Source organism: Dromiciops gliroides, chromosome 1 (genome assembly GCF_019393635.1).
Source record: "Dromiciops gliroides isolate mDroGli1 chromosome 1, mDroGli1.pri, whole genome shotgun sequence".
NCBI lineage: Eukaryota > Metazoa > Chordata > Mammalia > Microbiotheria > Microbiotheriidae > Dromiciops > Dromiciops gliroides.
In genome coordinates this window covers 57,835,876-57,850,851 of record NC_057861.1, presented here as the reverse complement: position 1 = coordinate 57,850,851, position 14,976 = coordinate 57,835,876, and the positions used below count along the sequence as shown (strand labels likewise).

The window sequence follows — 14,976 nt, the reverse complement described above, 5'->3', positions numbered from 1 at the left end:
CCACAGCCTCTCTGCTGTCATTCCTGATGGGACCCTCATTTCCCGACCTGGGCAGGATTAATAGAACCCATGTCACAGACCAGGAAGCTGAGCTCGGGGCCATGACTCGCCCAAAAGCAAGGCCTTCCACGGTGCTCTGCTCCCCACCCCCCCAATGAAGGAGCCACCTCTGTGGTAAGAAACATCTTTATTGGCTTTAGGTCATTCATTTTGTAGTGTCCAGCATGGATTATATTTTTAGAGAATCAATCTAAATTATACATACATCCCCCCGGCCCCTGCCCCAGGCCAGGGACCACCCCCCCTTCTCTTTCCTCGATGCCCCCCACCCAGCAAGCAGAAGGAACTAGGAATCGAGGCATCCATTCCTGCCTCCAGCTGCCAACCTCGCCTCAGCCCCTGGGGTCTGCCAGGAGAACCGGGCCTCCCTGTGCCAGCTACATTCTCTCTAGCCTTGGTCACTCTGGGATATGGCCCAGGACATGCATCTGGGGAGGCCAGGAAGAGCCAAGAGGAGTCAGGCTGGGGCATCCCCACACCTTGTGGGCTTCCCTCCCCCCTAGGAGGCTTCAAAGGCTGGCTGGTTCCTGAGCACAGATGGACGGAGGGCACTGAAGGGTAAAGGAGGGGCATCTGTGCCACCAGGCTCCCAGTCCGAGGGAAGGAGGGAGGGGCTTTTTGGTTTTATGTTGTCATTTAAAAAAAAAAAACACAAAAAGACAGTGATCTCATTTGCCTTCTAAAAAGTAACCAGTCTTGAGGGTCCGTCCAGTGCCCAGGGTAGAGGAGGGCGTGTGGCCTTCTGCGCTGGTCCCAACATGCGAATGGCAGAGGCCGTGTTCCCACCCTAGCCAGGGCCCCTACTGCCCAGCGGCATAGGGCCAGTTGAAGGTGCTGCCCGATAGCAGCATGTCCCGGATGAGTGTCTCGATGGGCGTTTTGCCCACGAGGCGCATGAAGAAGAGCTGGGAGATGAGGGCGGCGGGCACAGCCCTCAGGGCAGGCAGCCGGAGGAGTAGGCGGCCGAACCGCTGAGGCTGGGAGGGGTACTGGGCACGTACATACTCCGTGAGGGCCACCTGTGCCTTCTCTTGCAGGCTCTCCACGTGCGCTGGGTCCGAGAGGCCACAAGCATCTGCCGGGGATAGGGGGCCCAGGCCCCAGCCTGTCAGACGCTGGGCCTGGAGCTCTCCACCCCCACCATCCCCTCACCCCATGATGGATTCTGCTGCCTTCCCCCACCCCAAGAAAAAGGTGGAAGGTAAAGAAAGGCACAGGAGAAACAGAGTCTACCCAGAGTCCCCAGGGGGTCAAGGCAAATGGAAGGGGCAGCAGACTTGATGGACCCACCCAGGGCCTGGAGGCCCTTAGAGGCAGGCTACATGGGATCCCTGGGGCAGGGAGGAGTCAGAGGGGGGGATGGGGGGGATGGGAGGGATGGGAGGGACGGGAGGGCAGCCCCAGGAACCCAAAACCAACCCACCTGGAGTGAAGAGGGCAATGGCCTTGAGACAACTGTACTCTGCGGAGTCCACCTGCAGCCGGTTCAGCTTGTCCACCTGCTCCTGAAAGACGCGGATCTGGTCCATGAAGGAGACCACGCGGTCGGCAGCCATGGGTGCGGCGTGGAAGCCGGCTGCAGCCAGCAGCGGGGCCATGTGCAGGGGCAGGGCAGACTGGGCGGCATTGAGGACGAAGAGCTCGCTCCAGCTGAGCCTCAGCAGGGCCACCTGGTCTGCCACGGGCAGCTCGGGAAAGAAGGGGATGTTCCGGGCCCACTCCACAGTACTGAAGAGGAGGCGGGCCGCCAGCTCACAGATGTTGTCAATGCCCATGACGCTGCCCTGCTGCTGGGCATACTGGGAGCCATAGCGGGCTGCTGGGTATGGCTCTGCCCGAAGTAGCTGTGAGATCAGCTCTGATACCGGCTGCCCGTTGAAGTACTCCCCACCTCCACCTCCAGCCAGGGCGGTGGGGCTGCCCCCTGAGTGCGTGTGGGGGATCCGGCCCCGCTGTACCGCTGTGGGGAGATGGGAGTAAAGGGGACACAGAGGAATGACAGAGGGGGGTGTGAGAGGCAGTGAGAGGTGGAGATAGGGAAAGGAGGGAGAGGGAGGAGGAGACAGGAGAGACAGAAAGATAGGCACAGAGAAACAGAGAAAAAAGAAGAAAAAGAGAAAAAGGAAAAAATGAAATTGAAAGAAATTGAGAAAATGGAGGGACAAAGATGAGATCAGGTGGGGTTGAAGGGGGCAGGAGAAAAAGAGAGAAGCCGGTGGGGTCAGATGGGGAGAAGGAAAAATAATTTCCTTAGAGTGAGTAATGTCAATTTCCACTAAGTGCCCCTCTCCCCACCCACCTCTAGGCTTAACAGTAAAGGCTGTCTCCCCTAGGAAGACCCCTGGAGGGTATCAATACTGGGGAGAGGAAACTTCCAAGCCTGCCAGTAGCAGGGACTGCCCTGCTAGAAAGGTTGTAGGAGGAAGGAAGGAGGCAGCCTTGAGCATCTTCATTTTGAGCAAGGGGTTGGAGAGTAGGTCAGAAGACAGGGAGGCCCCCAGAGTGCTCGGAGGCCCCTTCTCATTCCTCAGCAGGCACGCGCACGCGCACGCGCGCGCGCACACACACACACACACACGCACACGCAAGCACACAGGGGCACGACAACCCCAACCCTCCCAACACATACAGAGAACCCTGGGGGAGCCTGCCCCCCCCCCACACCTCCTCTAGCCAGCCAGAGAGATGCACAGGAGCTAGCCTAACAAAAGAGAAACAGGACAAGCCAGCCCACACAGCTGCACCCAGAGACTGGAGATGCAGCTCACTCCTCCCCCTGGTGGGGCAGTGGCCCAGGGGGGAACAGGGCAATTATCTGTCCCTGGCCTGGGACTATGGGAAGGGCTCAGAAGGAGGACAGGGAAGCAGAGAATGAATCCTAGTCACTCACTCCCAAGGAACAGACCAGAGCACTGGAGGGACAGGGGAGGCTGGGACCAGGTCACTGGACAAAATGGGGGAAGGGGGTGGGGTGGGGCGGGAGAACCAGGTGTGTGAGAAGCAGGGGAATATTTTCTGTTGGGGCTGAGGGCAATTCATCCTCGTAGCTGGCTGGGTCTGGGAAAAATCCCCTTCATTTTAGGTAAGGAAACCGTGGCCCTATCAGAGATAAAGGAGGGTCACACAGTGAGTGTGAGGCAGATCAGAGCCTAGAACTGGAGTCTCCGGGCTCCCAGCCTAGGCCTCTTTCCCCTCTACTGGGCCACCCCCCACCCCCACTCCCAATCAAGGCAGGTCAACATGCCTGGCCCCCTCCCCCCACCAGTCTGACTGGAATGGCAGCTGGGGTTGGGGGGGGGGGGAAGCAAAGACTTCGATAATTTCCAGCCCAGCCCAGCCCACCCCTCCTGAAGAGCTCTGGGGACAGAAGCTTCCAGGCTAGCAGAAAGGCCCTGGAGATCAGAGCAGACACACCCCTGCCCGGCCCTGCCCTGGAGACTTGGGGAATTGGGGACCACAGGAAAATGAAAAGAGGGAGCCAGTTCATCTCTGGGCTTGGGGTGGGGTGGGGCATGAGAGTAACAGCCCCTAATGCTCCATGGGCTTTCTAGGGTTTGGAGGAGGCCTTGCTGATCCAGAGAGCTTACATTAGCAATTAGTGCAATGGTCTCATTTTATAGATGGGGAAACAAGCCCAGAGAAGGAAGTGACTTGGCCCAAGGTCACAAAAACACCAGAGGCCTGAAACCTCCAGGAAACACTCCTGACCTCAGGGCTGCTCCCAGCTAAGGGGCCCAGGGTCAAGGCCAACCTTCCCTAGCTGGCAAGTCTCCAAAGGTCAGGCCTACCCTGCTCCTGCCCCACCCCCAGAGGGCCCTCAGGACTTGGCCTCCACCCAGAACCAGGGGAAAGGACAAACCAATCAAGGGGAAGGGGATTTTTCCAAGGCCCCCTGGGAGGGTGAGGGTTAGGATTAAGGACTTCAGTGGAGAAAAGGGAAGATCCTGGGTCAGTGGCAGACAGTGGGCCTTAATAGGCCCAGAAGCCAGGAGGGAAATGTGTGGTGACCTTGGAACACTAACAGTCCCTCCCAGAGTCCTCCCCACCTCCATCCAGGGGAGTTTGGAGAGCCCAGAGGTCAGGCAGCTGCTGAGCTGGGTGGGGACTTGTGCCCTGAGATCACATGCCCTGGCTCAGGTATTAAGGAATGAGAGGGACAAGGGCTCTTTCTCACCCTCTGGCCTTAGCCCTGCCCTCAAGAAAACTGGGCCAGTGCAGGGCCACTGAACTCCAACAATAGGCCCCCTACCAGGCCTGGGAGAACTGGGGGGCCTAGAAAATCTGGGTCTTACTCTCATGGAGAGCTGGGAGCAAAGAACCAGCCTGTAGTGTTTGGGCATCCTAGCACCATCACTTTACAGATGAGGAAACTGAGGCATGGAAAAATTAAGTGACCAAGTCAGGTCACACAGCTAGGGAAGGGTGGAGGCAGGATTTGACCCAGGTCTTCAAGCATTCTATCTGGCTCAGACCCAAAGGCTGCAGGAGCAGACACCGAGGTTCTATTCTAGAATCCTAAGAATCTCTGGCTCTGAAATTCCTCGATGCTATTCTAGAATTCTCTGTGTAGCCTGAGTCAGTAGGCATGACTAGAAGCCCAGAGCTCCTCCAGCTGGGAGAAGGGGGGAGGGGGAGGGGGAGGGCGAGGGCTAGGGGGAGGCAGAGGTGGCGGCAGCCGAGATGCAAGCAGGCTAGCTTGCTAGCAGGGCACCTTGCCTCTGCAGGGCATGCTTCCTGCTCTGGGCAAACACTGGGCTGGCAGAGTGAGTAAAAGAAAGGGCCCTTGTAAGAAAACAAAACAACCCTCCCCCAGGCTGGAGATGGGAAGGTCAGAGAGACCTGGGCAGGGTGACCAGGAGAGGTGAGAGGGAGGCCAAAGGCTTGGAGAACCTCTGGGCAATCTTCCTGCCCAAGGGCCCTTACCAGCAAGGAGAGAAATCTGAAAGCCCCCTCCCTTTCTCCTTAGGGACTGATCCCTCGGGACGGCTAGGCTCCTGCCCAGCATGGCCAGCTTGGCAGGCCCAGGCTACGGGCCTTGGGGAGTGGCCAGGAAAGCCAAGGAACAGATCTGATAGCACCCGGGGGGGACTAGATTCTTCAGTCCCTTCTTCCTCCCACAAAACCCCCTCCTCAAACCAAATCCTCAAAGATGGGCACTTGCCCCCCACGCCAGACTCCAGCACCTCTGGTTACCCTCCCTGCTTTCTCACTTGGCCTCAGGACTACAGAATGGGCAGAGTCTGGATCCCAAGTCCCAGCTGCCTCTATTGTCTCATAGTTGACCTCAGACGGGCTGATGGACAATTCCCAGCCTCAATTTACTCACAAAGACCAAGCCCTCCAATCTCCCACAGATTCCAGGCAGGCAGTGAAGCCCAGACTTCCCAGAAGGCATTGAGGCCACCTCCCTTCACAGAAGGGGTAGTGGGCCCTGGATGCTGTTGGTGGTGAGGGGAGGGGTGTCCTACCCCAGCCTTACCTTCCTTTCTCATGCCGACCCGGAAGCACTTTTTTAAACGACAGTATTGACACTGGTTCCGATGGTGTTGATCAATCTGGCAGTCTCGGTTGGACCTGGGGCAGGGTGAAGTATATGCCAAGGTCAGTAATCAAATCAAAGGTTGGAAATGTGGGATGAAGGGGGACTCTAGGACTACTCTGCTCAGATACTGACTGGCTTCACAACCCTTGGCAAGCCCCATAGACCTTCTGAGCCTCAGTTATTACTGTTCCCATCTGCAAAATGGGGACAACACACTTGCATCATCTCCTTCCCTCCCAGAGTTGTTCTGAGTGGAAGCCTGACCCTGGTCAAGTTATTGCTGAGTGAAGGATGAAGCAGCATGGACGCTGCCTTGCTCGTCCCCCACTCCCCACTTGCCTAAGAGCCCTGGATTCAACTGATCTCTGAACTAACTCTCTGTATGAATGCGGACTGGTCCCTCCCTGGGGCAAGGGCAGATCTGATGGGGGGGACTCCCAAAGACCTCAGTTCAAAGCCCAGCTCCATCACTTCCTATGAATAAGCAAGTCAAGTCACTCCCCACGGTCTCATTTCTCTCACCTACAAAATGAGGGGAAGGGACCAGAGAAGTGCTGGCATCTCTCTCTGAAATTGGATACTCCTCCCCTGTTCTAGGCTGGGGGGTGGGGGTGGGCAGAGGTATCTCCAAAGGCTGCCCCGCTGTGAGCCCTGGTGAGCTTCATCAGCAGGCCCGTGTTCTGTGCTCTCCCAGGAGCCAGAAGGAAGGTGGAGAACAGAAGTCTCTCCTTTGGTCCTGTCTGATCTGTGGACGGAGAAGCCCCTATGCAGGAGGCACAGAGGGATTTGATCTCATAGATGGGTTTTTTAAATTGTCCCCTTGTTTCGGAATGCCCGGGTTGTGGCCTCCCCAAATCAGCACAGGCCGGGGAGCCTGCTGCCCCATCCTGCTGGGCCAGGCACAGATGCCCAGGCCAGAGGCTTTCAGGCAGGGTCCAAACAGGCTGCCTAAGAACCTGCCAGGCCCCACACAGGTCCCAGGTCTCCAATGGACGACAGCAATCCAAAGGCTAGATGCCTCTTAATCGGGATGAACAGTTACCCCCCACCCCGCTTGGCTCAGAGCAGCCTGCCATCATCCCCTGTACCCTGAATCCTGGCTCTGCTGGGGCCCAAGGGGACCATGTTGAGAAAAGCAGGGCCTCCTCCGACTCCTGCGGGGTCTCAGGCAGCCCCTCCAGTGTCAAAGACCTGAGGCACCTGGGCCTCCTTTGATCAGTCCTAGAGAACATCAGCTGAAACATGAGATGGGGGTGGGGGAAAGAGGGAGGGAAGAACAGTGGGCTTTGAACTCAGAAAAACCCAAGTTCAAGGCCTTGTTCCAACACTTCCTAGTAACACGACCTGCATCACTTAACCCCTGTACCTGTTCCCTCCTCTGTGAAACAAAAATGCCTCTAGCCTGCTCTCTATCTCTTAGGATCCTCCCAGAGAGGAGCTGGGTCGTCATAGGACCAAGCTTAGGATGAAGGGTGAGCCCAAGGAATGTTCTGAAGTCTAAGGTCTTGTCCTAAGGCTCTCAGTTCTGGAAGCAGCAGCCCCCACACTCCATCCCGCCTATCATACTTGGTGCCGGAAGTAGAAAGGGTCAACAACACTGCGGCCGGAAGACCTTTGTCTTTCTTTTGGACTCAGATGGTACCAAGACTGGCATGCAATAGGTGCTTAATAAGCGCCTGTTCGTTGGTTGACTGACCTCTGAACTTCAGGACCGAGAAGGTAGAAATGTGGGCAGTCCTTGGGCAGAAGGGGGGAAGGGTTGGGGTCTCCGCTATTTTGATCTCCCCTTCTTCCTTTCTACTTTGCCCAGAGCTGGAAAGGCACAGGAGGAAAGAAGAGACAAGAGACAAGGCAGACCAGGGCCGGGGCCCACTCTTAAGGCTAAAAGAGGGAGTTTAAGGACAAACCAAAGCATGTCCTACTTCCCACCCAGGGAAAAAAAGAAATGGAGCTCATTCCCCTGAGCAGTGACCCAGGATAGAGATATAAATAGGGTGGCTGGAGAATTCTGTGGCTGACAGATCCCCAACAGGGCGGTGAGGAAAGTGGAGGGGCACAGGAGGATTCTCCCCTCCCCCCCAGACGTGCCTCCCTTCCATGTTACCTCCTCTTCTCCCTGCCCTCCTGCAAATGTTCTTTCCGAGGTCACAGAAGACCTCCTGGCCTCTAAACCTACCTCAACCTCCCTACGTCACTCATGGCTGCTGACAACGCCCCTCCTCCTGGAAAAGTCTCCCCCCAACTTCAGAGACACCCTCTTCTCTCCCCTTTCCGACCCTGATGAGCTCATGCCCTCTTTTCTTTTTCTTTTCTGTTTGAGGGGCAATGAGGGGTAAGTGACTTGCCCAGGGTCACACGGCTAGTAAGTGTCAAGTGTCTGAGGCCGGATTTGAACTCAGGTCCTCCTGAATCCAGGGCTGGTGCTTTATCCACTGCACCACCTAGCTGCCCCCATGCCCTCTTTTCCCTGCTTCCTCACATTCCTCCTCCCCAGATTCAGCCTAGTCACTCTGGCTTACCCTCTCTCCCTTGGTGCTCAACCTTTCCCATGGCTTCAGCTACCACCTCTAGGCTGATGTCACTCCCACATCTATAACTCTAAGGCAACACAGCTGATATTATATCGGGACTTGGATTCAGAAAGACCTGAGTTCAAATCTGACGCCAGACACTTAGTAGCTCTGTCACCCTGGAAGAGTCATGTCACCTGTCAGCCTCAGTTTCCTCCTCTGTAAAATGGGGAAGATAATTATAGCACACACCTCCCAGGGTTGTGGTGAGGATCAAAAGAGAGAACATTTGTAACCTGCTTTGCAAATCATAACATGTCAGATAAACGTTAGTTGTTCTATGCTCCAGACCTGAATTTCTAATCACCCCTAGGGGCAACCTCAAGTCCACCATGTTGGAGAGTAGACTCTTATCTAACACGCAGGAGAAGAAAGCACAGTGAGCCTGGCACCAGGAGAGCGGAACCCAAGGCTTGGTGATGCCACTTTCTACTTGTATTACTACAACTCCTGGCCTGCTTCTCAACGAGCCACTTTCCCTCTCTGTAAAATGAGAAGATTGGCCCAGTTTCTAAGATCTTTCTAGGTCTGATATTCTAGGTTCTAACGAGAGATACTGCAGCTTTCATGTAACCTTAAGGGACTCGGGCCACTGCAGGGTCCCCTGGCCAATGGCCCTCCTTCCTCTTGCTTCATGGCTGGCAACGGGGAACAGTTGGAAGTGCCCTAGGTTTGCAAGCAGAGGTCCTGGATTCAAATCCTACTTCAGCTTCTTACTCCAGATGCGAGTCACCCATGTTACATATCAATTCACCTCTCTGGGCTTCGATTTCTTCATCTGTAAAATGTGGGGGGTTGGATTCAATCACACACTGGATTTTTTATGCCCTGGATCCCTGTGGCAGTCAGTGTGGTGAAGCCGATGGGACTCCTCAGAATAATGTGTTTAAAGGCACAAATTAAAATACATAGCATTACCAAGGAAACCAATTAGACTCAAATAGAGTTATCAATTTTTTTTCAAGTTTTAGGGCCCAAGGGTAAGAACTATCAGACTTGCTAGTTTCTAAGGTGCCTCTCAGTTCTAGAACCTTGAGTTCTAACCCTCCCTCCCTTCTACCCACTCCCAGACCCCTAAATAGGCAAGTTGTAAGTGGGGTGGGATGAAGACTAGGATGTGGGGATCTCCCCCCACCTGCCAAGGCATCCCTCAGGTGATCCCAGACTTAACAAACTAGGATCATAAAGGTAGAAGGATGGGTGGGAGAGGGAGAGAGGGAGAGAGAGGGAGAGAGAGAGAGAGAGAGAGAGAGAGAGAGAGAGAGAGAGAGAGAGAGAGAGAGAGAGAGAGAGAGAAGGTCACCCCAGTAGACATTGTTCTGACCATGCCATTCATCTATTAACTTTTCACTCCTTCTCCCCACCCCCCAAAAAAGAAAAAGAAAATGTCCTGCTTCCTGGGAAAAGCTGAGCAATGGCCCTCAACCAGACCATACCAAAGTCAAGGGCCACCGTGCTCTGGTTTGGGCAAGATTTGAGGAGGTTTACTCTTGGGTCTGGTAGCTCATCTGCTCCCCAACCTCTGGAGTCAGGGGATCTGGCACTAACCGGGTCGTTTGGAGTGGCCTACAGCCAATGTGCTGGGGGCATGGGGGGAAGGGGAGAGCAATCAAAGAACTCCTTGTCAAGGAGAAAGGGCTTAGTGACAAGCATGGTGTGGCAGAGAGAGCTAGACCTGGCTTCTCTAAGACTCAGTTGCCTCATCTGGAAAATAGGAACGATTATTATCGCCCTCCATCTCACAAAATTATTGTGAAGAAAGAACCTTGTAAGCCTTGAAGTGTGCCAGAGATGGGAAGGACCCCTAGGGAATGCCAAGGACCCTACAAGAATAAAGAGCAGTGATGAGTTCAGGTCAATAAACCTGTAAGAGGCTTGGCAGAGCCGGCTTAGCCCTGAAAGTTCAAGGTCAGAAAGAGAGTAAAAGGGCCAAGACAAAGGAGCCCAAGGCTTGGCAAAGGAGACAGAATAGGATCTCCAAATCCTCGATCACAGGAGGGAGCCAGAGCTGCCCAGCAAAAGGGAGACTCTGAAGCAGGCTGACCCCACAGTGAGGGGTGGGACCAGAAAACGGGGAGAGGATCCCTAACAAATCCAGGCCTGAAGGGCATGAAGGCCTAGAGGAGGCCAGGCTGTGGAAAACCTAGTCAGGACATTCAACTTCTCCCTCTCCTTAGTCTCATTTCCTCCCTCTCCGGGGGGGCTACAGATGGCAGAGAAATCTTATGCTTGTTCAGATCCTTCAACATATGGATGATCCCTTGTCTAGGGTCCCAGAGATAGGAGCCTTGACAAAGGCCCCCATACTAACTAATAATAATGATGGGAATTCAACCATTGATGACTTCAGTCCCAGGAATAGTTTACTACAACTTTTGGCCAAGAGACGGCTCCTAGACCATGGGATGTCAGGGCTGGGAAGGTCCATTAGAAATCATTTACTGGGGGCAGCTAGGTGGCGCAGTGGAAAGAGCACCGGCCCTGGAGTCAGAAGTACCTGAGTTCAAATCCGACCTCAGACACTTAACACTTACTAGCTGTGTGACCCTGGGCAAGTCACTTAACCCCTATTGCCTCACTAAAAAAAAAAAAAGAAATAATTTACTTGAACTCTTCATTTTAGAGACAAAGAAACTGAGGCCTAGAAGAGATGGTTTGTCTCTAGGTCACACAATGACAAAACCAAATGAGGGAAAGACTAAGACGTTACATTGTCCACCTAGCTTATGCCTGTGGCCCGTTTGCTTCTCATATCCCATTTCGCCCCACAGTCACTTTAAGAGAGAGAGGCAGAGCTGATCCTGCCCACTGCCCCCTTGGGCCTCACAGAGGCTGAGTGACTTGCCCAAGGTCATCCGGCAGCAGCAGCACCCTCCAAGGACGAGGTCAGCAGCATGGAAAAGTTCCAGCTGCAAAGCTGCTTCGGTTCGTTGTGTAGCCCAAACAACACAGGGCAGAGTTAAGTCCCAGCCCCTTTGTCTGTGGAAGCAATGGGCCAAGGGCACTCCCAGGGACAGAAACACACCAGGCCCCCAGCTGGGTGAACTGGAGGGAGGGGACAGGGGACAGCATTAATGTCGCTGTAACACCTGGGCTCCTGACCAATGGTTAGCGCTTCTGGCTAATGAGGCCAAGGTCACTATTTGGAGGCCTTCGCCTGGCCCAATTATCTGGTGACTGCTGGAGCTGAGTTTCCTCTACCTCAGAATCTCAGCATCTGAGAAGCTGTGCAGACCTTGCTACCCTCCCGTTTAATGGTGAACCTGGAAGAGGGTTGGGCCAGACTTCAAACTCCCTTCATCCACCAGTCTCAGGCAGCTATCAATGTGCCCTAGGAAGTCCCTCCATTTTCCAAATACATGTTGGGCCCCAAGCCTAGACTGCCCAGGGCAGCAGCAGGGCCTCGGAAAAAAAAAAAAAAAAGGACAATGTTCGGGGAGCCCTGCTCACCTCCTAATTAGCAGGCCTACACCAAGCTGAGCCTGCCTGCCCCTCCTTGCCAACAAATGTGGGCTGGTTGGAGGCGGCTGCCAGAAAACAGGTGGTAAGGACAATTAAGTGCAGCTAGAAATGGTTTGTTTCCCCTTTTGGGGAGGGGAGGGGAGGGGAGGGCAGGGCAGGGCAGGCACTGGAGGAGGATTAGCCAGAGAACACAGCAGGCCTCTCCCCCCTTCCCCCCAACACTTTGCCCCTAGAGGGACCCAGGAGGCCTTGGCTGCCTGAGGGGCTGTGCTAGGGCCTCAGAGGGCTAAGCCCCAGGCCTGCATGGGAGTGGCCCTACGCCTGGGGGTCCTCCAGTCAGAGCCTGGAGAGGAGGGCAATCCCTCTGGCCCTAGGAAGAGAAGGTGGGCTGAGGCTGGGAGTGGAGATCTGGCCCACCCTGCATTTCTACCAGGCCGGGAGGGCAGAGAGTCCAGGTTCCTTCTTCAAGGGGGCTCCAGAGTACCCTCCGGATGGTCTGCTTAGCTCCAACCTCATCCTTCCCTCCCTTGAATCTCGCCTCCCCGACCCCTAGCTAGAAAACAAGAAAAAGCACCTCTCAATAACTGGGGAGGAGAACTTCAAAACATTTTCAACCACAAAAAACCAAGGCAAAACAAAACACAACGACCACTCCTCTCAGTCAATATCAACAACAACAAAACACCTTGGCATGTTACCAGGCTGCTGGCCAAGTGTGGAGCACCAGCCGGGAGCCCACAAAAGAGAGGGGGTTTCTATGATATCCTGCCCATAGGCCAAGACACCAGCCTAGGTCTGGGCAGGGAGACCAGCTCTGGGGCAGCAGCCTGCCAGGATGGGGAGAGCCCTCTGGAGAGCAGGAATCTGGCGTGTGCTCGAGCTCGAACACACACACACACACACACACACACACACACACACACACACACACCCCTCCTCAGACACCTCAGGGTCCCCTCTGTGGATCTTCTGATCCCTTAAGAGCGGAGACAATGTCTTATTTAACCTCCCCAGCAGGGAAGAGAGAGAGCTGGCCTAAAATTCAAGGAGGTCTGGCTGCATGACCCTAGTTGAGTCACCAAACCTCTCCAAGCCCCCAGACCACCAAAGCCTAAAGCTACAGAGAGGTGCTTACAGTTTGGCATTAGTAGAAGACATTTCTTGACTGGGAGCTTCATAGCATAGTTCTGTTCCCCCCTCCCCCACTAAAGAGGACCTATTTACTGGTAGTATTAATGCCTTTGATTAGAGGTTTATGGTCATTCTGGATCAGTATTTTTTTGGATTGAATTAAGCCCCAGTTTGGGTGATTCCCCCCCCCCTTATTTTTGTGGGAGGGGCTGGGGGGGAGGAAGGAGGAAGGAAAGAAAAGCTGGGAACCTGGAGGAGACAAGAACTCAAACTCCACAACGTAACTAACCTAGCTCTCCCACTTCCAGGGCCCCAAGACACCTAGGGGCACCCTGCCCCCGCCCACCCCCAGGCTGCAGACTTTGGAAAAAGAGGTTTGATTCCCAGGGCCTGCCCAGGAGAAGACAATGGTCAGAAGGTTCTAAGTTCTAACCCCAAAAGGCATTCCAAGTTCTAAATGCCACGTGGGGCCACTCCTAATGCTTTGAGAAAAGGGGTTGGGGGAGATAAGAAAGAGCAGGCCAGGTCTCTAACTCAGTGTCTGGGGAGGGAGAGAAGAGGGCTGGTGGCCTCCGGGCCAAGTCTTCAATCACTGCCTTGCAGCCACGGCCTCTCCCAGACCACTGTCCCGGGGAAGGGAAGGCCTGCTTCCCCAGCCCAGGCCACAGGGGTCACCGCCTCACAGATTCCCTTCCCCCTCTCCCTCCACCCCACCCGCATGCCAGGTTTCCTGGGCCCTGGAGGGCAGAAAAAAAAAGGTTAAATAAGGGCAGAAGGGACAGCAATAGAAGGGGAGGGTAGGAGGGAGGGTCAAAGATGAAAGGTCAGAGGCAAGAAGGGGGTTAAAGGGAAGGCATTCGTAGAGTCGGTAACAGCGCCCTACATTTAGATAGGATTTTATGGTTTACAAAAATGTTCTCATATCCACTGATCTCTCTCATAACAAGTCTGAGGCAGATAAGGCACTGTCTCCATTTCAATGATGGGGAAACTGAGGCTGAGAGAGGAGTGACTTGTCCAAGGGCATCCAGCCACTGAGGCCAAAGCCAGGCCTGCAGACTGCCAGTCCAGTGGTCTTCCCAAGGTGACAGGCTACAGCAACAGGGTCAGCAGGATCACTAAGGGCCGGGGCGAGCCCACAGAAGGGGAAAGCCAGAGCTTCCTAGGTTTCATGTGACAAGAGCTAGAGATCTCGTCCAAGTCTTCACACACACACACACACACACACACACACACACACACACGCCCCCTGCCTCAGTCCCCGGGGCTGCGGAGGCACCTCTGGCTTCACCTCGCTCCTCTCCCTTTCTCTCCTTTCCCTAACTCCCATACCTGCAGGTGTAGCTGAGGTTCCGGCGGATGCTCCGCTTAAAGAAACTCTTACAGCCCTCGCAGGTGAAGACGCCGTAATGTTTACCGCTGGACTTGTCCCCGCAGACCACGCAGTCCACCTGGAGCCCGGGCTTGTCTTCGTCGCCCGGCTCCGGGTCGCTGCCGCCGCCCTGGGGCGAGGCCGAGTCCTCTTCCGACGTGCGGGGGTAGCCGCCCTTCTCCACTCCGTTCGTGTCCCCGTTGGGGCCGCCCCAGCCGCCGGTCACCATAGCCATTCTCCCCTCCAGGGAGGGGAGAGAGGGGTCCCGGGCTTGGGGGTGCGGGGTAAGGGGAGGCAGGGAGCTAGCAGGCGGCGCGGGCCCGGCGCTGGGGGGCGCCCCCGAAGAGCATCAGGCTGCGCCCCCGAAATAGCCGCCGCTCCCCGGGCGCGGAGCGGGGCGGGGCCGGCCGGGGCGCTAGGGGCCCCGCGACGGGCCCGGAGACGAGCAAAGTTTGGCAACAACTTTCCGCGGGTCCCGGCCGAAGGCAGAACTGGTCGGGCCGGTTCCCGAGCCGGCAAGGGCTCCGGGGGAGGGGGTGGGGGGTGACGAGCAGCGGCGGCGGCACCACGTTCCCAGGCGGCTGGGCCGGGGCCGGGGCCGGGGCCGGAGCCGGAGCCGGGGCTAGCAGTGCGTGCCGCCTGTCCCCTGGCCCAGCGGCCCCGCGACTGCGGCCAGGGCAGGCCGGCCCGGGGACATCGCGCCAGCGGCAGAAGCAGCAGGGGCGGCTGCAGGGGCACCTCCCCAGCCGGCAGTCCCAAGGGCCGAGCTGCGGCCCGCACCTTCCTCCCAGCTCCTCCTCCCCTTCCTCCCCCTCCTCCTCCTCTCCGCGCCGGGAAAC

At 55.9% G+C, this 14,976-nt stretch overlaps 1 protein-coding gene across 1 annotated transcript; it reads right to left on the bottom strand.

Moving 5' to 3' along the window:
• Window positions 1–170: 170 nt before the first annotated feature.
• NR2F6 (nuclear receptor subfamily 2 group F member 6) lies at window positions 171–14,374 on the bottom strand. The gene is made up of 4 exons (XM_043969953.1): window positions 14,098–14,374; window positions 5,540–5,634; window positions 1,484–2,020; window positions 171–1,135 (listed from the first exon to the last, which is right to left on the bottom strand). The coding sequence occupies exons 1-4, from the start codon at window positions 14,370–14,372 to the stop codon at window positions 861–863; spliced, it is 1,182 nt and encodes a 393-aa protein (XP_043825888.1). The 5' UTR covers window positions 14,373–14,374; the 3' UTR covers window positions 171–860.
• Between the last annotated feature and the right edge of the window lie 602 nt (window positions 14,375–14,976).